Here is a 21,680-nt window from a genome sequence, read left to right on the forward strand (position 1 = left end):
ACCAAAAAACTGAACCTGACCTTAAAATCCTACCTACTGACAAAGCTCCACCATTGTGATCTAAAACTGCAAGGAGTACCTTGCAGAAGGACTCCGCCAGCTGTCAGATTCTTCCACTTACAGCCCTGCCACAGAGACCCCATTCCAGAAAACCAACAGGATCTCCAATCTCTCCTCAAATCCTTAGCCCCATCCCAGAACATCTTTCCGGAGTCTGTCTCTCTCCTCACTCCTAACAATTCCCACATGCTTACCTTCTACATGCTTACTTACATCCATAAACTCAGCTACCCAGCATGCCCCATTATAGCCAATTACTGTGCCCCTCACTGAGAGAATCCCTGCTCTTGTAGAACTATACCTTCAGCCTATTAGCTGTAAACTACCCTTCCACATAAAAGACGGCAACCATTTCCTCAACTGATTCTCCACAGGTCATCTTCGTATACCACACAGCACCCTGCTCATCACTATTGATGTCAACTCCATTTACACTAATATCCCTAATGCCCTCGGTCTTGCTGCTATTGAACACTACCTCTTCCAATGCCCAACTGATTCCAAACCTGCATGTCCTTTCTGGTCACCAAGACCAACTATACCCTCACCCACAATTACTTCACCTTTGAAGCCACTACCTACAAACAAATATCTCCACTTCAACAGCTGCCACCTATTCTACACCTAGAAACCACTACAATACAGCTTAGCCACCCACAGATGTCACATTTCTAGTGACAAGCAGTCACTCTCCAAAAATACTAAGTGTCTTCCTGAGGCCTCCACAGATCAAAATCACACTTCCAACCTTGTACAAGAATAGATCTCCTGTGAATTATCTCTTCAACCAACAAACACTTCCCAGAGTCCCACCATATGGCCACAAAGGAGCAGTCTCCTTGTGACAGTACCACCCATGACTGGAGCAATTGAGTCACATTTCTGCCAGGGTTTCGACTACCTCCCATAGTACCCTGAAATGAGGAATATACTACCCCCTATCCTTCCCACTCCTTCCACACTGATATTCTGTCATCCACCAAACCTAGGCAACATCCTTGTCCATATCTACTCCACCCCTGTTCCCATTGCCTTCCCTTACCGCTCATATCCCTGTAACAGACCTAAGTGCAAGACATGTCCCATACATCCTCCCACAATGACCAATTCCAGTCCTGTCACAAGCATCACCTATTCCATCAAAGGCATGGCTACCTGTGGAAGCAGTAATGTGATCTGCAAGCCACACTGTGCTGTGTTCTACATAAGCATGACAACCAACAACCTGTCTGTCAGCAGGAATGTGCACTGACAAACTCTGACCAAGAGACAGCTGGATCCCCAGTTGTTGACCATGCCGCCCAACACGATGTTCTTCACTCCAATGACTCCTTCACAGCCTGCACCATCTGGATCCTACCTACCAACACAGGCTTTTCTGAACTTAACGGGAGTGAACTCTCCCTGCAATATGTATCCTATGTTCCCATAACCCTCCTGGCCTCAATCTTTGTTAGTCTCTGTCTTTCACTCACCCATCCCCTTCCCTGCTTGTAAGCCAGCACCATACAGTATTCTGTTCCACCAAAGCACCCACAGTGTCCTTTCTTTCCTCCTCCACTTCTTTCCTTTCCAACCCCCCTGCCTCCCATCTAACTACCCAACTTTATATGCATGTTCCCACAAGCAGCACTTTTCCATCCTCCATCTCTACCACGTTATCCTTCCCCTCCCTCCTCTAGCCTCCTCCTTACCCCCACAATCCAGACTACAACTCCCATAATGTGCATTTGGTAGAGTATGGTCTCAGAGGCCAGAGGAAGTGATCATTTAAGTTGTGCTTGTATGAATGTGTGTATGTTGTCTACTTTAGAAGAGGGCCTTTTGGCTGAAAGCTGACATATTCAGCAGTCTTTTTGTTGTGCCTGTCTTCAACTAACATATACTTTATACTGTGGGTAACTGTCTAACTTTTCAAATACTGACATTATTCCATCCTGGATTTTCAGTTATTTAATATGGGTAATTTTAATTGTCAGTTTCGCTTTGAAGGAATTGTCTGACACATTACAATAAATCCAACAACAGGTATAAAAATATAGCCCTGATGCTTCAATAACTTGATTTAATACATCACACACATCAAAGCAAACATCTCATACAAAATAGATTTTGTTTTGAAACAACAAAAATTATTGAAAACTTACAGAAACGAGTAGAAAGAGGCCAATTACAGGTGAAAATGGCCTCAGTAATTTCTTAAGCTGTGGTTGAATGCAGAACAAGCAACTTTTCTGAATAAGATAAATGCAAAATTTCTGGCACATGTAACTATGTTTCAGATATTTTACTTTCCCTTTTTTCTAATTTTGTCATGACCTCCAAGTAAAGTAAGACATTTATAAAATCAATCTCTTTATTTGACATTTTAGCTTTTTACATTACCACTATGTACAAATTACTTACAGTTAACACAAAATTGTACAAAAAGTAAATATATACATTAATTTACATTTATTCATATGTACAAATTCCGGTATTAATGCAAACTACCATGCAGTTTGAATTAAAGTAACTGGATGTGTATAACACATAAGTATAACAGTGAACTTTAAAACAGCTCACTGTAAACTTTGGCAATATTCAGATATAAGAGCCAAGTAGAAGACCCTAAGTTGAGGTATTTTGTTCTATTGTTGTACTTCACAGCAATGTAGTCTCAAAGGTGACACTGCTCACTGTAACACTGAAAGAATAAATGAAAGGCTAATTACAAAGAAGAACATTAAGTTAAAGATAAAAACTGAAAAATAAACATAGTAAAACAAAGTGAGAATACTCACCAAAAATTATAGAAGTATAGCAAAGTAAACATAAAGGGAGAGGAACTAAATTTTTTTAAGCTTGCTGAATAAAGAGCTGTTTTAGCAGAAGAGTTAGGTCACTTTAACTTAAGAAAACATGTTATACAAAGGAGGCAAAGAACTGAATATAAAAGATATGACTGCAGTGAGAGGTGTGGAAATTATACAATGGACTTGAATTATGAAGAAGTAAGGGTTGAATCCTTGTCAGGCCATATAGGTATAGGTTTTTCATAGAAACTGAAATGAAATACAGCATTGTCACATATATGATGTGCAAGTTTATACAACAAGCCTGATTTTCACCTCCAGCAAAAATATTTCCTTGGAATAAGCAGTAAATAACTGGAGAACAACTCGTAATTGAGTCAAAAATGGTTTTTGTGACTAAACCTAAAATATGATGGGCAACTGTTGATGTTTGATTTCAATACAAAATACAGTTAACAGCTATAAAAGAACACCAGTACCCAAAGGAGTGGCAACTCTCCCACTTTCTCATGAGAAAGAAATATTCGTTAGTTTCCTATAATCTGTTGAGGAGAATTATATGATACTTCTTTTAGAAGGATTGTTTGATTCCCCATTCAGGTAAAACCCAAACTTGTGATCAATCTGTAATGGCCTTCTTTGTAAAAGCTCCTAAAGCCAGCATTACTTCATCTGTATCAGTCAGGACAGCTATACCTTTATTGTGTATGTGGAAACAGATATTTTGTACTGTGGAAGTAACCACGTAGGAAGTTCACTTGTCATAGTTTTCAGGGCATAATTTAAAGAAAAACTAAATAGCAGCAAATCTTAAAAGCATAACAGGCACCTGGTGCTGAGGGATTAGGCTAAGCATGTAGTGGTATTGCATCTGAGTATCTACAGAATTTAATAATTCAGTTTACAGTGGAGCCCACTTGAATTAAAACAGAAATCACTCACATTTTCCCTGCTTGCAGCTAATGCCACATCATATGTATATATTTTGTGTGTAAGACCATATTTTAAAGTAACAAGTTGAAGTCACAAGTCTTCCACAATAACCTTCATCTTTCCATTGCCTTTGATGTATTAGTTCAAGCTTCTAATTCAGAGTTTTGATAATAACTCACATTCTCTTTATCAAATGTAAAATTAAGTAATACTGATGCAAGAGTGAATGGCTCATGTAGTTAGCAGATCAGCTATCATTAACTGTTTGTATCAAAAATCACACATGAAATGCAAAAATGTAGTACATGTCTACATCTTCCGACCAAATTAATGTTGTGATAGGTTTCAGTAGGCATCATCAGAAGCCACAACCACAAGCAACTGGCTTTGTTTTCTGCCCACTTACATTACTGTGAGCTCTTGTTACCATTCAGAGTGTTACACAAATTAGTTTGACAACAGCTTCAACCCAAACAGGCACTGCACTGCTGTTGATATGTCTTAACAAAAACATAAAGAGAAAGTCTTGCTTCCTTCACTAACAGCAGCAAAGCATTTATATATATTTATCCAGAAAATCCACAAGGTGGTATCTCCTGGTCATTATACAATGAAAGTTATTGTGTACAAGAGACACAACCCTATACAGCTTTACCACAGCAGTTTTCCTACAAAATTTTATGGCATACTGTAACTAACTAGTGGCTTACTCAGAAACAGTTTTCACAAGAATCGACCGAGAATAAACCACTTTAAAAATAAGTGTCGACTTCCAATGTACATTAGAGAAAGTAATGCCCACACCAGGTTGTTAGAGGTACAAAATATTGCAATAGTATATTTTAAGATAAAATAAACAGGAAATATAGTCATGAAGAATATTTAAACTTACAAAGTATAGAATGAAGATTATTTTATGTATTAGGTTGGTACATAAGTTCGTAGCATTTTTGTTTTGCATGTTGGTATTCTGGTTGTTATGGGTTTATTTACTGATTGACATTTTTAATTGTATTTGACTGTTGCTATTTTATTTTACATACTGTCATTTTGTTATTTGGAGACAGGGAGTGGAGCTGTGGATGCTAGGAAATGGAGTGCCAAGTGGAAAAATCGGAACATTTCCAACATATTCTTCTGTTTGAGTTCAGTAGAGGGGAGACGGAAGTGGAGGCAGCCAGGAACATTTGCACCATATATGGGGATAATGCCACAGGACAGAGCATGGCAAGATACTGATTTTCTAATTTTAAGGAGGATCGTTTTGAAATTAAAGACTCTCCATGTTCAGGAATACCTTAGGGGTTTGATGAAATCATTTAAATGCATTAATCCACAATGATGCACAGCAGTGCACTTGAGAACTAGCAAATGTCATGAACTGTAATTATTCCCCCATTGCGCAGCATTTGCATGCAGTGGGTAGGGTTCAAAAATTTGCAGACAAAAAAATCTGCAGGTGGTCAGTGTGCTTGCTTGTCATCAACTGGCTCATGAACAACACCAACCATTCCCATCCTGTATTGTTACTGGTGATGAGTAATGATGTCTTTATGATATCACAAGGATATCAACAAAAGCAAAACAAGGATAATGGAATGTAGTTGAACTAATCGGGTGATGCTAAGGGAATTAGATAAGGAAAAGAGATGCTTAATGTGGTAAATGAGTTTTTCTATTTGGGGAACAAAACAACTGATGATGGTCAAAGTAGAGAGGATATAAAATGTAGACTTGCAATGGCAAGGAAAGTGTTTATGAAGAATAGAAATTTGTTAACATCGAGTATAGATTTAAATGTCAGGAAGTCATTTCTGAAAGTATTTGTATGGAGTGTAGCCGTGTATGGAAGTGAAATGTGGATGATAAATAGTTTAGACACGAAGAGAATAGAAGCTTTAGAAATGCGGTGCTGCACAAGAATGCTGAAGATTAGATGGGTAGATCACATAGCTAATGAGGAGGTATTGAACAGAATTGGGGAGAAGAGAAATTTGTGGCACAACTTGACTAGAAGAAGGGATCACTTGATAGGACATATTTTGAGGCATCAAGGGATCACCAATTAGTATTGTAGGGCAGTGTGGAGGGTAAAAATTGTAGAGGGAGACCAAGAGATGAATACACTAAACAGATTCAGAAGGATGTAGGTTGCAGTAGGTACTGGGAGATGAAGAAGCTTGCACAGGATAGAGTAGCATGGAGAGCTGCATCAAACCACAACAACGACAACAAGGAAGAGAAAGGAATTGTTGAGCCCAAACAAAGCAGCAACCCCCCCCCCCCCCCCCCTCCCACCATACAAAGATCTGCGCACATCCACAAAAGATAATGTTACGCATCTGGTGGAACAGCAATAGTGTGGTGTACTATGAGTTGCTCCCCTGAAGTATAACCATCACTGCTGATATTTACTGCCAACAGCTGATATGTCTTGCAATTACAAGCCAAGAACAGTGACCAGGAAGACTGCATGAAGTGATGTTAATCCATGAGAATGCCCATCTCCATTCTGCTAGAATGACAAAAAAGACTACTCAGGACTTGGGTTGAGAAGTCATTCCACACACATCTTATTCACCTGATCTTGCACCCTTAGATTTGGATCTTTTCCACTCTCTGCTTAGCAACCTTCAAGAGCGACTTCCTTTCTGGATGAAAGTCCACTCCAAAAGTGGCTTGATGATTTCTTCACCTCAAAACCACTTTATTTGTACAGTTGCAGTGTTCAAAAGTTACCCCAACATTGGCAGCAGTTGTAAATAATGAAGGAAAATATGTTATTGATGACTAAAGTCTTTGTTATGTGTATGTGTTCATTTATTAAACTTATGAAAAACACTACAAACTTATGTACCAACCCAATAATAATGCAACAACTGTGTTAATTCATAGAACTATGTACATTTACAAACATAAAATTGCAAACTCAATTAATTGGAAATTTCTAAATAACAAAGAATAATTCATTGTGCTTACCTCTTCAGCAATACTCCTAAGTTTCTCTGACATAGAGCTTCCAGTCTGTTCCACCATTTTGTAAAAATATCCTTCTTTATTCTGGAGCAATGAGTATGGGTGGCCAAATTCCTGCAAAGGATATTTAAAATATACCTTATTTATATCTATCAACTTAACAGATTTAATATAAAAGGAAGTCAATGAAGTTAATTTTTTTCTTGTGCATTAAATTCAGTACTCTGTAACAACAAAATTCAAAATAATGAAAGACAAAAATGAAGACCCATAAGACTCATACTCTGTGAAGCTAAGATGATTGTCTCAATAGTAACTGCTGATAAAAGAAAACCCAAATCACTGTTGCTAATACTTTTTCTAAGCTTACTAGGTAGTTCAATCAAGAGGAGAAAGAGACGTGTGGAGAAAAGGAAACAACAAAACACTGAGTAATCTCTGCATTTGCTTTCTTTCTCTCTCTCTGTTTCTCTCTCTCTCCACCTCCTCCTCCTCCCACACTCGAAAGGGACACTATACACACTGGGCGCATGAAGAGTTATGACATCTTTAACAAGGCGCAACATGTCTTTCATCTTGGGGGCGAGCCAGAACACTGGTCTTAATCCATGTTCATGCAGTACACATCCTAACTTGCTGCTTGATGTCCCACAGTATGGTGGGAAATCTGCCAGCTTGGCTTCTTCTGTTGATTTACAAGGCATCCTTCTTCAGTGACACCTGAAAGCATTTGCAGTGTCTCTTTTGTTGCAGCCATTCTCCTTGAACATGTGCCTCAAGTGCTGCAATTCTGACTGTAGGTGGTCATCATCAGAAATAACTTTGGCTCTGTGTGTTAACGTTTTCAGGACCGCTCTCTTGTGTACATGGTGGTGAAAACTACTGGCACTCAAATATCAATCAGTGTGCATTAGTTTTCTGTACACTGAACAACCAAGCCAGCACCCTGGCTTCCACTTAGCTAAAACGTCTAAGAACAGTAGCTTGCCCTCTTTCTCCATCTTGATGGTAAATGTAATGTTGGGATGGATACCATTCATGTGATCCACAAATTGCTGCAGTGTATTTTCACCATGAGGCTATATCAGGGTGTCATTGACATACCTAAGGAAGCAAGATGGACACAATACTGCAGAGTTCTGAGCCTGCTCCTCAAAGTGCTCCATGAAGAAATTCGTGACTGCAGGAAATGGTGGTGAGCTCATTGCTGTACCATCCATCATTTCATAAAACTTGTTGCAGTACGAGAAACATGTTGTCATTAGAACATAACAGAACAATTTGGTGATTTCCGGTGGAAACTGTTGGATCAAAATATCCAGCGTGTCTTGTACTGGCACTCTCATAAAAAGTGACACCTACTTACAGACTAAGCATTACATCGTATCAACCTATTTTCATTTTCTTGAGCATTTCAACAAATGTCTGTGAGTATACAACATGGTATTCACAATGGCCCAGTTTTGGCACTAATAATCCTGCAAGATGTTTTGCCAGTCTGTAGGTGAGTGATCTGATTGCACTAACACTGGGCCTGTGAGGAACATGTTCCTCATGTATCTTCAGCAGTCCCTTATGCCTGGGAGGTCTGGTGGCGAGAGGTATTAATTTCTTGACCACTTCATCTGGTAAACCAGATTCCTTTAATAACTTCCCTGTCTTTCATACTATGGCCTGTGTCAAATCATGATAAGCTTCCAGTATGTGTCATCTTCTAGTAAATGTAGCACATTCAGGTGATAGTCTTCAGTTTTCAGAGCAACGGTGGCATTTCCTTTGTCAGCTGACAAGGTAACCAAGTCTTTGTTCTCATGCAATAAGCATAAGCCATGTTGTTCCTCCTGGCTAATAGTTGATTTCGGTGGCTTAGCTTTCGACAGTATTTGGCTGGCGGTTAGTCTAACATCCTCAACTGTGTTGTGCAAGAGATGCCAAATGCACTACGCTATTCCACTAATAATCTCCAAAATTGGCAGATGTTGTGGGACTGCTGAAAAATTGAGCTATAGAACCATCATCTGGTTCTTGTTTGGAGAGATTAACAACTGTTCTGTGGGCCTTATGATTCTCCATGTCAGTTCTTCCGTGAGATAAACGATCAAACTTGTTACATTGCTTAGACGTTGTCTTGCACAAACTAGTATGCTGTTATGCTCCCATAGCTACATCCACCAACTCCCAAGAGAATGGTGACAAAGTTGATGACAAAAATAGATTAATCAAACAAGTTTCGGGCATTAAGATCAAGCAGACAAGATATGAACTTGATCTTAATGCCAGAAACCTACAGTCCAGATACAGAGTGAAATCCATGAATCACAGTGTCACAGGAAGCTGATAGAGGATCCAAAACCAAATGGTGCAACCAAATGGGAAAGTCCAGTATGGAATACTGACAATTTTAAAAAAAGGGATAGATTGCTATTCACCATATAGTGGAGATGCTGAATCGTAAACAGACACAAGAAAAAGACTGTGAAACAAGTAAGCTTCGGGCCAGAAGACCTTCTAAAGTAGAAAACACACACGCATTCATGCAAGCACAACTCTACTACTTACAACCACTGATTCTGGCTGCCAAGATGAGATTGAAAGCAACTACAACATGATGGGGTAAGGAGGAGGTTGGGATGGGGAGGGAGAGGGATAACAGGGTGGTGCAGGTCTAACCTCCTGACTGCACCTAGCTGCCCTATCCTCTCTCCACCACGTCCCAATATGCTCCCACAAGCAGCACTTTACCACCCCCAACCCCTATCCTTCTAACCCTGCCCCAGCCTCCTCCTTACCCCCCTCCCCCACCCTCCCCCTCCCCATCACCCAGACTGCTCCCATCTTGTGCAGCTGCTTGCAGTCTGGCCTCGGCGGTGTGTGTGTGTGTGTGTGTGTGTGTGTGTGTGTGTGTGTGTGTGTGTGTGTGTTGTCTACTTTAGAAGAAGGCCTTTAGGTGGAAGCTTACTTGTTTAGAAATCTTTTTGTTATGCCTCTCTGCGACTCAACATCTCAACTATATGGTGAGTAGCAATCCATATTTTTCTTAAATTTGCATTAATTTTGTTTATTTACTTATTATCTGAGAAATGTGGCATTGCCCAGGAATTTATTTATATCTGTGCCTGAGACTTTACACACATGAAATTTATTTTCGGTTTATAAAGCTTCTTGGGGATACGAATGAAGAGCATGTTTACTTCACCTACATGAGAGAGAGAGAGACAAGTAGAGCTGGCTGTGGATAAAGCAAACAAACACTAAGGTCCACATCCACAACATGCTGTGTCTGGCCTTCCACTTCTATGATGTTATGTTGGAGACAAGTAAAGCCTGATGTTCTCAAGTCATAAAAAGTCTCAACTCATGCCTTCACTGGATTCTTGAGACTGCATAGTTCTCAGTCTCTTAGCCTTTTTGTTGTATTTAGAAAGACTTGTTTTCTAGGCATTTTTATTCATAAATGAAATGAAATAAAAATGTACAAAGTAGGCACTCAAATCAAAAAACCAACTTAATAAATACATTTTTCCTAGCAAAGAATATAAATAAAACATATCAAAAGAAACCGAGCAATGTCATTAAGTTTTTAACACACAAAGCAAAATCAATAAATCCTAGTCAAGTAAATCCACCATTAGCCTGAATTCATAAAGACAAGATTGCAACCTTAATTCTGTCACTGATGTAAACTTCTAAAAATACATTTGTCATCAGCTAACAAACACTAACAATGCCATCTACTGGTTCTTTGATGTACTCTACTGTAATAATGAAACATCTCAACTACTAAGCTGAGCAGATGATGTTAGATAAAATTTTAAATTACAGTATCTTTTCTTTTATTATCATGATTTTGATTAAATAAAGCCTTTATATTGCACCAAGCTACACTCAAGTTAAATTTGAAAATCCTATGAAAATTTATCTAGTGGTTTTGGAGATCAACTTGTTCAAACAGACAAACACAATGGTTTTACAGTTTTATTATTGATATAGATGTTTCATTCTTTGTGTTTAGTTTCGACATCATAACTCCAGTCTGAAGCTATCTTGTATAAAAGTAGTACATAAGGAGTGTGTCACAATGTGAAGATACAGATTTTGATAAATTAGAAGTAACAGCACTATACTGCCATTAATTTATGCAGTACACTATTGGAGACTAATCTCTACAAAACACAAAATGTATTTTATTGTATTTTTATTGGTCCTGTAGTCTACAACAGTATTGTAAAGACGATAAAGAAAAGAATGAAAGCAGGAACCAGAGATTACTTTGCAAATATGCAACTTTTCAGAAATAGCCTTGTCACAAGAAAAACAAAACTGCTAATATATAACTCACTAGTCTGCCAAGTTGTCACATAAGAGTCAGAGATATGGATGTTGACAGAGCAGGACGAAAATGCACTAAGAACCTTTGAGTGGAAAATACTACACAAAATCTATGGTCCAATAAGGGAGGAAGAAGGCTGGAGAATACACCATAACACTGAATTACAAGTGTTAATACAAGGTAGGGATGTAGTAAAATTTGTGACATCACAGCAAATACAATGGCTAGGGCATGTGCAGAAAATGACAGAGGAGAATTCCAAAGAAAATGATGAAAGGTGTAATCCATTCAGCTAGACAAAAAGGGAGCTGTAGAAGAAGATGGATTGTTGATGTAATAGTGAATCTCACCATTATGGGAGCCTGGGGGTGGAAAAAGGGCAGCAAACAACCAAGCAATGCGGAGGAAGATTGTTGAAGAAGCCAAGGCTCACCAAGGGATGTAGTGCTACTGGTGAAGAAGTCTACAAAAGCAGCTGCTGCATAAGATGTTGGACAAGTTAGTTTATATGTGTACAAGTGAAAATGATTTCTATGGATACATATTCAAAATTATGAATAACACACTTCATACATTTAAATATTTATGTAACATATTTTGTACATTTAAATATTTAAACAACATGATTTATACATTTAAATACTCCTCAATGGAGTAAATGCAGTGACACTGTAAAAATAATTTTAAAAAATTCCCAAGCTTTTGTCCTCAGTATTTGTTTTTATTTTTACAGCAAGTAATCAACTGTCATTTTATTGAATGTAATGGTTTCCGTAATATAGATTCATGGTATAGGAGGGATACCAGAACTTTTAAACAAACCTTTACAGGAGCCTCTAGATTTGCATCCAAATATGATCTAATGGGTTTTTTCTGTTTGGATGCACTGATAGTCATTTGAGTTTTCCTAAAATGTGACTCCATTAAAATGTGACTCCATATTGAAGGTGAGAAAGGAAGTATGCATGATATGCACTCTTTACTGTTTTCTCAGCACAGCAGAATTTTAGTGAGCAAATACAGTAGCAGGCCTTGCTCAATTTTGTGTTAAGATATTCCATATGCTTATTACATTTTATACTGTTCACAGCCATAACCCTAAGAAGTTGGTTTCTGTACTGTTATCAATTGGTTCATTGCTGACAGAGAGAAACGGGATGTCCTTGCTCGGAGGGTTGTGAAATTTTAGTGTGGTAGTATTTTCAACCATTTATTAAAAACTGATTATTCTGTTCCCAGTTGCTAAGTTGTTTTGTGACTGTTCATTGCCTCAACTGTTTCTTCTTTCCCATTTTAACACAATTGTGCTGTCATTTGCAAATATGTTCATTTTATGGGCATCCACATTGAAGCTTTGATCAATTATTTATAAAAGGAACAGAAGTGGTCCCGTTACTGGTACTTGTGTACACCATATTTAATTAGATTATACTCTGACAAGTATTCAGAAATAGTTTTAGGATGGCAGTGTGCTTGATACTAATTGTTTGCTTATGATTGTTCAAGAAGGAACTGACTCAACTGCTGGACAGACCTTGAATACCATACTTTTTAAGTTCTGACAGCAGGATCCTATGATCTATCATGCTAAAAGCTTTCATTAGGTAAGTACTCCAGGTGAATCCTGTTTCTTGTCTGTCAGGCTTAGTGTACAGTTCACACACAAATGTTTGTGTTGTTCATTAATTATGTATGCAAGCTTTTGAGTCAGTGGCACCATCTTCTGGCAGAAGGGTTGAAGGAGAAGAAAGAAAGGTGGAGGGAAAGGACTGGTGGGGTTTAGGAAAAAGGGTAGAGTTCAGAAAAGTCACCCAGAACCGCAGGTCAAGGGGAGTTACCAGAGGGGATGAGAAGGAAAGACTGATTGTAGGGGACTGTAACAGACAAGATTTGAAAACTTGGTTCTGAATGCTTGCACACGTAATACCTGAACAATTAGTAAGTTAAGGCAATATTGTATAAAACAATAGGAAACTTCTGGATTCTAACAGACAACATAATACCAGTTAATTTACAAAATTGTATGATACCAATTAAGGGTTAATTTTATCTGTTAGTTTTGAAATGCAAAAGACAGTTTTGATGAGCCTGAAGATATCTGCATTATCTCTCCCACCTTTTTATTTATTAGATTTAATTTAGATAACAGGTCAGTGGAAGTGCCTGGTTGAAGTAAGCATTTAAATAAGTATGTAAGTAGTTTTATTACGTTTAGAGTACTCTTATTTAAGACTATTGCAGAGGAATTATCAATGCCTACAGAGTTGGATTTTTTTAGTCCTCGTATTACTTTTCCTACTTCATCTTGTGTGACAGTGGAGATGTACATTGACCTTATATTTGTATGTTCTTATTTATGTCTGACTTTACCATATTATTTGCAACACATGTTAGTTAGTTAGTTACGTGTTACACTGATCAGCTTCATGGTAACCGTTATGCTGTCAAAAGTGTTAGGTGCATTAGAAATGCACATAGGAATCAAGGTTTTTATTCAGCTTAAATTTTTTATTATCTACCTCATTCTCTTAAATGGCACACTTTCTTTGACTGCTGGGTTGAGCAACCTCACTTTTACTTAATGGTTTTTGAACTGTACACCTTGCTAGGTTTTGTAAGTTAATCAATTGTGCATCATGGTCTGATAATCCATTTATCGCAGGGAAAGCATGTGTTACTTTTACATTCTCTTGCTGTACAAATACATTATCTATTAGAGTGCTACTGTCTTGACCACTGATCTGAAGTTATATGCCATTAATAACACTTCTAGTTCACTTTTCCTATTAGAACCTGATAATAAATTCAGGTGGGAGGAGCACACCACAGAACTGCAGAAACGCCTTAACAAATCTTTATTTGCAATTCGAGTGTTAGCAGACATAGGCGACATAAAAATGAAAAAGCTTGCATACTTTTCCTACTTTCATTCCATAATGTCATGTGGTATAATATTTTGGGGTAACTCTTCAAGTCAAACAAAAGTTTTCAAAGTCCAGAAGCATGTAATACATATAATTTGTAGAGCAAATTCACGGACAACCTGTAGAAACCTCTTCAAAGAACTGGGTATACTAACTACTGCCTCTCAGTATATTTACTACTTAATGAAATTTGTCCTAAATAATATATCTCTTTTTCCAACAAACAGCTCAGTTCATACATACAATACCAGGAACAAAAATGATCTGCACAAGGACTTAAAAGCACTTACGTTAGTTCAAAAAGGGGTCCACTACTCAGGAACACTCATCTTCAATAATTTGACAGCAAACATAAAAAATTTAGTTACAAATAAAGATCAGTTTAAAAGGAGCCTGAAAGACTTACTAGTGGCCAACTGCTTCTACTCCATAGGCGAAACATATGATGTATTGTATATACTCATACTATTAGTATTGATATTTCAGCTTAAGAAAATGATGTATTGTATATACTCATACTATTAGTATTGTTATTTCAGTTTAATAAAAAATAAAAAATAAAAAAAAGTTGACATGTTCCACATCCACGATGATCTCCTCAGCACAAATCTATGGAACGAAAAACTAACCTAATCTAAATAATTGCTTATAAAGCATGGAAATCACCACTTCTTCTTTTTGTCTGATAGGCAGCATAATAGGGAATCAAACTCTTTTATGAATAGCTCCCAATCTCCCAATGGGGCCCTGTATACTGTTGCCAATACTGACATTACATTACCTAGCTGTAGTTCACATTCACAAACTTCAAAGTGCTAATTGACACAAATTTTACTTACTTCTACAGTTTTACATTTATACCCTTGTTTTGTATAAATGGCAACTCCTCCTTTATCCATGCTAGATCTGCAAGTGAAAGATGCTCTATTGTATATATTGTACCCATTTATACCGACAGTTTCCATCCCCACAGTTAAATGACATTCAGACAGATGAAGTATATCAGTCTCATTCTTATTTTTGAGATCAGCTGAACATACTAACAGCTCATCTATTTTATTTTTTATTCCCCTGATATTTTGATGAAGGAAATTGATATTAGCCTTAGCTTTATCCCTGTTTACTGTACACGAAGCTCTTTTATTCTATTTTTCTTGATTGTTGTCTGTCTAGACTTTGGCTTTAACCTAAAAAACTGTCTGCCTGGTCCCATTAATCACAGGGCTCATCCCTTGTGTGACTGTAGCCCCCCCTTACATTATATGCTAATAAAGGAGCTAACTTATCTTCCCCCTTCCTAAATAGGTGCAGGCCGTGTGCAGTGTATCCCCACCTTCCAACAGCATCAACTGGAACAACATTTATGTGAGATTTTGCCAGTGTCTGGACCATCCTGTTCAGCTCAGGGTTAACATGCCTTACAGCAGTGTTTACCCACGGCCAATCATGGTGCTGAAAGACCTCTACAAGCCCCACATTTGTGTACCCAGTTTGGTCACTCGCAAATACTGTATCTTGGATTCATAGCCAGGCTATTTCCTGCTACCCTAACTATAATTACCTGGTCTTCCTTCTCAAATTCCCTGCGTAGCTGACCTAAGTTTTCTGTCGCCTGACTAAGGTTGGCACTTGGTTTCACAAAGCTGGATCCCAGCACCTAATTTCACCTGATGCTGCTGGCCTAAAGCCCCTTCCATGTCTGCTACCTAGAAGCAGAATTCTTCTTTCCCTATTCTGAATTGATTAATATTCTGCTTCAACCTACATTCAACTCCATCTGGATGATGCCCTTCCTCCGCTACTTCAGATAGCAAGCCAAACTGATTTACTAACTGAATTTCTAAAGTTGTTTCAACAATTTCCCTTTTTCTGACCTTTGCTTGCTACCTTTTCCTGGCACCCTGTCTCCTTTTCCCCCCTTAACCTACATAATTCCAAATTCACACTTTCTAATTCAGCTTTAGGGGCACAAATTTTTGCCTCCTGTTCAGCGATTTTTCTGTCCTTTCTACATAACCTACATTGCCATGGAAGAGCCTCATTATCTACTCCTATTTCCTCGCTGTTACATTCGCCCCAATGAAACCATAACCTACAGTCTTCACAGGATACTGTGGCAACAACCTCATTTGTCACACATGGTTTTCTTGTGGCAGTGTTATATTTTTACATGATGCTCTGTTTTTCCCCATTTTCTTTTTTTTTAGAACAATCCACATGGGCTTCACTTCATTTTGTGAATGTGTGGTGTCACCGCCAGACACCACGCTTGCTAGGTGGTAGCCTTTAAATCGGCCGCGGTCCGTTAGTATACGTCGGACCCGCGTGTCGCCACTATCAGTGATTGCAGACCGAGCGCCGCCACATGGCAGGTCTAGAGAGACTTCCTAGCACTCGTCCCAGTTGTACAGCTGACTTTGCTAGCGATGGTTCACTGACAAATTACGCTCTCATTTGCTGAGATGATAGTTAGCATAGCCTTCAGCTACGCCATTTGCTATGACCTAGCAAGGCGCCATTATCAATTGCTGCTTATCTTGTGAGGCATGTACTGTCAGACCGATGTTCACCAATTATGGATTAAAGTTAAGTATTCCAGAAGCTACGTACTTTTCTTACTAGACTCAACTCCTTTAACTGTTCCAGACCTCACGCCAGCTTGCATGAGCTTAAACGCGTGCCTTTCGGCTACCTCATAGTGGCTTGGCTATCTTGCCAAGTCACAACAGAATGTATATGTGTGTAGTGTCAAACACCATTTTTGATGCAGTGTCCATACATATACTTGATGTAAGAGGAACTCAGACCTCAGCCAAAATTGACCATGGCCATATATAAATTGTACATGACATAAGAGGAACTCAGACCTCAGCCACAATTGGCCATTTAAATGAATCCATTGGTGGCAAGTGAAAATTTGTGGCAGACCAGGACTCAACCCTAGATTCTCCACTTTATGTGAGCAATCACCTTAACTGATACAGCTATCACCACAAGCTTCCCACCCACCCAAAATTCTCAAATTGTCACACTCTGCACATGTAGCACCCAGTGTCAATTATCCTCATTGCTTGCAGCTTCACCTGATTGCCTCAAAAGTTCGTCCATAGTATACATCCACAATGATGGGGTCATTGTTCTTAGAAGGCACTTATACTATGGTATGTATGGGAGATAAGTTGAGAATTTGCGTTGGATGGGAAGCTTGCTCAGATGGTCCAAGTGGTTAAGGGGCTGCTCATGCAGAGAGAGAAATTCAGGTTCGAGTCCCGGTCCAGCATGAATTATGACTTGTCACCATTGGGTTTAGTTCAGTGTCCGATTGTGGCTGAGGTCCGAGTGTATCTTACATCATATATATGTGTTTATCATTATGCACTATTTTTACTAATCTTATGACTTTTCTTAGTATTTTGGAAAATTTTTAAAATATACATGTTATTCACATGAGGAATTATTCATTACAAATTTTATGTTGTTGTCTCTTCTTCTGAGATGAAACCCTTATTCCCCTTTTGATCCAACTGTTTGTTCTAGAATTACATCTAATAGTCACAGTTTTCTGTGGAAATCCACTTTGGAAGTGATGGGTTAACAGATCAATAAAAGTTTTAACTTTTTCATTTAGATCATTAATTTTATAAACCTGAGACCACTATTCTTCATTTAATAAGCTGTTGAAATATTTTATGGTATCCTGACTACAGAATTTACATATGGTTTTTGAAGACATGTTCTTTCCAATACTGCCTCTTATTTTCACGCTTAGTATTTGAGCTAGATGATCTCTAAAGGCCGCACTGAAAATCTTTAGTGAAATGCTGTATAAATTTTCCTTGACTAGAAACTGATCTAAAGCTCATTTATGAGTGTCTGTTATTTGGGTAGCAGCATTTACTTCAGCATTTAAACTGTAGTGAGGTTCAAAATGGCCTACCTGTTGCTAATTTTTCTAAGGAAATTAATGTTAAAGTATCCACAAATTATCAAATCACATTTCACTTTATTAATTTGTTTAACAATGACAGCAATTTATTAACAAAACATTCAAAGTTTCCATATAGTGATTGGTAAACTGTAGCAAACTTGTAGTAATAACCAAGATGAACTTATAATTTTTAGCTTCAGTTTCATAGTCCCTTTTGACATTCATTTGATTTAAGGCTGGTAGGTTGGTGGAATACATGACATACTCCCTATTCTGTGTCAATAGTACATTAATTGTGGTCAGTCTTATTATGCAGGGATTATATGTACATTATGGTGATAAATTTTAGATTTAGTTCATTCACCACTTAGTAGTTGTGTGTCATAGTTGAAACATCACATACTTTTATTTTAAATTCAGATCACCAGTAGTGTAGCTTTCAAACTACAGAAAAGATCTATAAGAATAATAACCACAAATGGATATGGGCTCATTGTAAAGATCTGTTCAGATTTTGAAGATTTTTAACAACACAACATGAATACATTTACCATTCAGTTATGCACATCAAAACTTGATACTTCTGCACAAACTGCTCTGTCCATGACCGTGGATGGAGGTCTAGACTGAACTTACATTTACCAAGAAAGAATAAACATAAAAGCTATAACAGTATTTTCTACCAAAGAATAAAATTGTAAAATAAATTGCCTAAAGAGATTGTGAAAATAATATTATTTAAAAAGGTAGGTAGAAAGTATCTGTTAAGTGTTACGTTCTATACAATGAAAGGTTACTTAGATAAAACACTGTACAGGTTTGACAGAAAAGGTGACATAAGTAAATAGCACTTAAACATCTCTGCACATTTCACAACACACTTTTGAATTACACTGAAGGGCTAGAGAAACTGGTACACCTGCCTAATACAGTGTAGGGCCGCTGTGAGCACGCAGAAATGCCACAACATGATGTGGCATGGGCTCAAATAATGTCTGAATTAGTGCTGGAGGTTATTGACACCATGAGTCCTTCTGGGCTGTCCATAAATACGTAAGAGTATGAGGGAGTGGAGATCTCTTCTGAACAGTATGTTGCAAGGCAGCCCAGATATGCTGAATAATGTTCATGTCTTGGGAGTTTGGTGGCCAGCAGAAGTGTTTAAACTCAGAAGAGTGTTCCTGGAGCCACTCTGTAGCAATTCTGGGTGTGTGGGGTATTGCATTGTCCTGCTGGAATTGCCCAAGACTGTCGGAATGCTCAGTGGACATGAATGGATGCAGGTAATCAGACAGGATGCTTACATACATGTCACCTGTCAGAGTTGTATCTACTCAGGGGTCCCATGTTACTCCAACTGCACATGCCCCACATCACTACAGAGCCTCCACCAGCTTGAACAGTCCCCTGGTGACATGCAGGGTCCATGGATTTATGAGGTTCTCTCCATACCCAACCAGGCAATATGTTTTCAGTCATCAATAGCCCAATGTTGGCGTTGATGGGCCCAGGCAAGACATAAAGCTTTATAAAGCTTTGTGTCATGCAGTCACGTAGGGTACACGAGTGAGCCTTTGGCTCTGAAAGCCCATGTTGATGATGTTCCATTGAATGGTTCACAGGCTGACACTTGTTGATGGTCCAGCATTGAAATCTGCACTAATTTGCAGAAGGGTTGCACTTCTGTCACATTAAATGATTCTCTTCAGTTATTGGTGGTCCTGTTCTTGCAGGATCTTTTTCCAGCCACAGTGATGCCAGAGATTTAATGTTTTACTGGATCCCTGATATTCATTGTACAGTCATGAAATGGTCGTACAGGAAAATCCCCACTTCATTGCTACCCTGGAGATGCTGTGTCCCATTGTTCATGGGCCAATTATAACACCACATTCAAACTCATTTAAATCTTGATAACCTGCCATTGTAGAAGCAATAAGAGATCTAACAACTGTGCCAGACACTTGTTGTCTTATATAGGTGTTGCTGATCACAGTGCTGTATTCTGCCCATTTACATATCTCTGTATTTGAATACACATACTTGTACCAGTTTCTTTGGTGCTTGAGTGTAAAAACTTTCTTGTTTTTCTGAAAAACCTGATACTAAAGCTCTATAATGGATAATGCCACCATATGATCCTCTTTCCGAGCTCAAAGTCTTTCTCTTTATGAAGAAATGATGACTGTTTTTCAGGCAAGGTCCTGTCAGTTGATAATGAGTGTAAAATGTGCAGCAATTCATTTTGAGAAACAATGTAGCACTAGTCTTTTACATTATGAAATAACTCCTTTGCATGCACATACAAACAAAACAACATTACATTAAGGATAAAGCAAATGAGGCTGTTGTACCAATAACAGAAAGACTTTGTACTTGGGGAGGGAGATGGATGAAGGCTCTAAACCCTATACAATCATCCTGATTTAATTTTTCTGTGGTTTCTCTAAATTACTTGAGGCAAATGCCTGGATGGTTCTTAGTAATAGGCCATGGCTGCCTACCTGTCTATCCTAGTCAAATTTGGTCTGTAAGCATGAAGATGTCTGTGTACATTAACTGTTATATTTATTCTTAGTCCGTAATACCATGACATGTCCAATATTCTTGATAGAGCAATCTACAGATGTATAAAGTGGCAGAAGTAACAAAACCAACTACAACTAATACTGCAGATACATCATGTAGATGGATTAATGCTAATCAAGAACTGTGTATTTGGTGCTTTCCAAATGTCCATCTCAAGTTCCTTCAAGAGAAATCATAAATGAAGTTCATGATGTCTTGACAGAAGAATAATCTTATAATATGCATATGAAAAGATTTTATTTTTACTGTTTCAAAATAGAATTTAAATACTTTATTTGAAGAAGATGTCTTTTGACAATAAATTAACAGGTTAGAAATAACATTCAGAGAGAGGATTCAAAATTTACAAACAACAGACTCATTAAAAAAAAGGAATGAAAGAAAAGCACTTACCACCACACGACCAGCATCCATCACCAACACTTTGTCAGAATCCATGATCGTATTCAGACGATGGGCTACTGTCAAAACAGTGCACTTTGAAAACCTCAGCCGTATAGTTCTTTGTATCAAGCTGTCAGTGCTGCAGAACAAATAACATAAAATTACATTCTAGTGATTTATTTATTAAATGTTAATTAATACTGGAGAAATTTCATTGATTTGACACTGGATTAAAGGCGTCAGAAAAAGAGATCCATCATGCAAGATACAGCAGCACATGTGCAGTGACCAGTTTTCGTCCAAAGCACTGGGCAAGTTCATTTGTTTGTTCAGAAGGGGAGGCTGACATTGCTTGCCTCCTTTCAGCTGACTGACAATGTGCTACGATGACAGAATCGAGGTGCATGCCCTGTAATCTTTCTCAATGATTTTACAGAAACTATTTGGAAAAAAGTTTCATGTTTGCATAACTTACAACTTTATGTATGAGGTTCAAGGTGAAGTGTTCACCATTTTATTAATGATCATAGGTGTGATCTTTGCATTCAAATAAGACAGAGTGTGAAATTTGAAAAAGTTTGCAATGAGAAATAGGGATCACTGTGATTTTACAATTTGGGCATATTACATTATATGCTACTGCATATGAAAGTTATTTAACATATTGAAGTTTTCTTTAGACTTGGGTAGAGGTCGCTGTCTGTCACCAGCTTAAAAAAAATTACCTTCTGTTGCACACACATTTGTGAACATGTATGTCA

At 38.0% G+C, this 21,680-nt stretch overlaps 1 protein-coding gene across 1 annotated transcript in view; it reads right to left on the reverse strand.

The window, feature by feature from the left end:
* Positions 1 to 2,432: 2,432 nt before the first annotated feature.
* Positions 2,433 to 21,680, reverse strand: part of LOC124594735 (ATP-binding cassette sub-family C member 4-like) — a 279,421-nt gene continuing 260,173 nt past the window's right edge. Inside the window, exons 23-25 of the mRNA XM_047133107.1 lie at positions 20,929 to 21,058; positions 6,768 to 6,878; positions 2,433 to 2,746 (exon numbers count right to left, since the gene is read on the reverse strand). Coding sequence (XP_046989063.1) covers positions 2,720 to 2,746; positions 6,768 to 6,878; positions 20,929 to 21,058 — 268 coding nt within the window. The 3' untranslated portion in view covers positions 2,433 to 2,719. The remainder of the gene's footprint in view (positions 2,747 to 6,767; positions 6,879 to 20,928; positions 21,059 to 21,680) is intronic.

This window comes from Schistocerca americana, chromosome 2 (genome assembly GCF_021461395.2).
Source record: "Schistocerca americana isolate TAMUIC-IGC-003095 chromosome 2, iqSchAmer2.1, whole genome shotgun sequence".
NCBI classification, from domain to species: domain Eukaryota; kingdom Metazoa; phylum Arthropoda; class Insecta; order Orthoptera; family Acrididae; genus Schistocerca; species Schistocerca americana.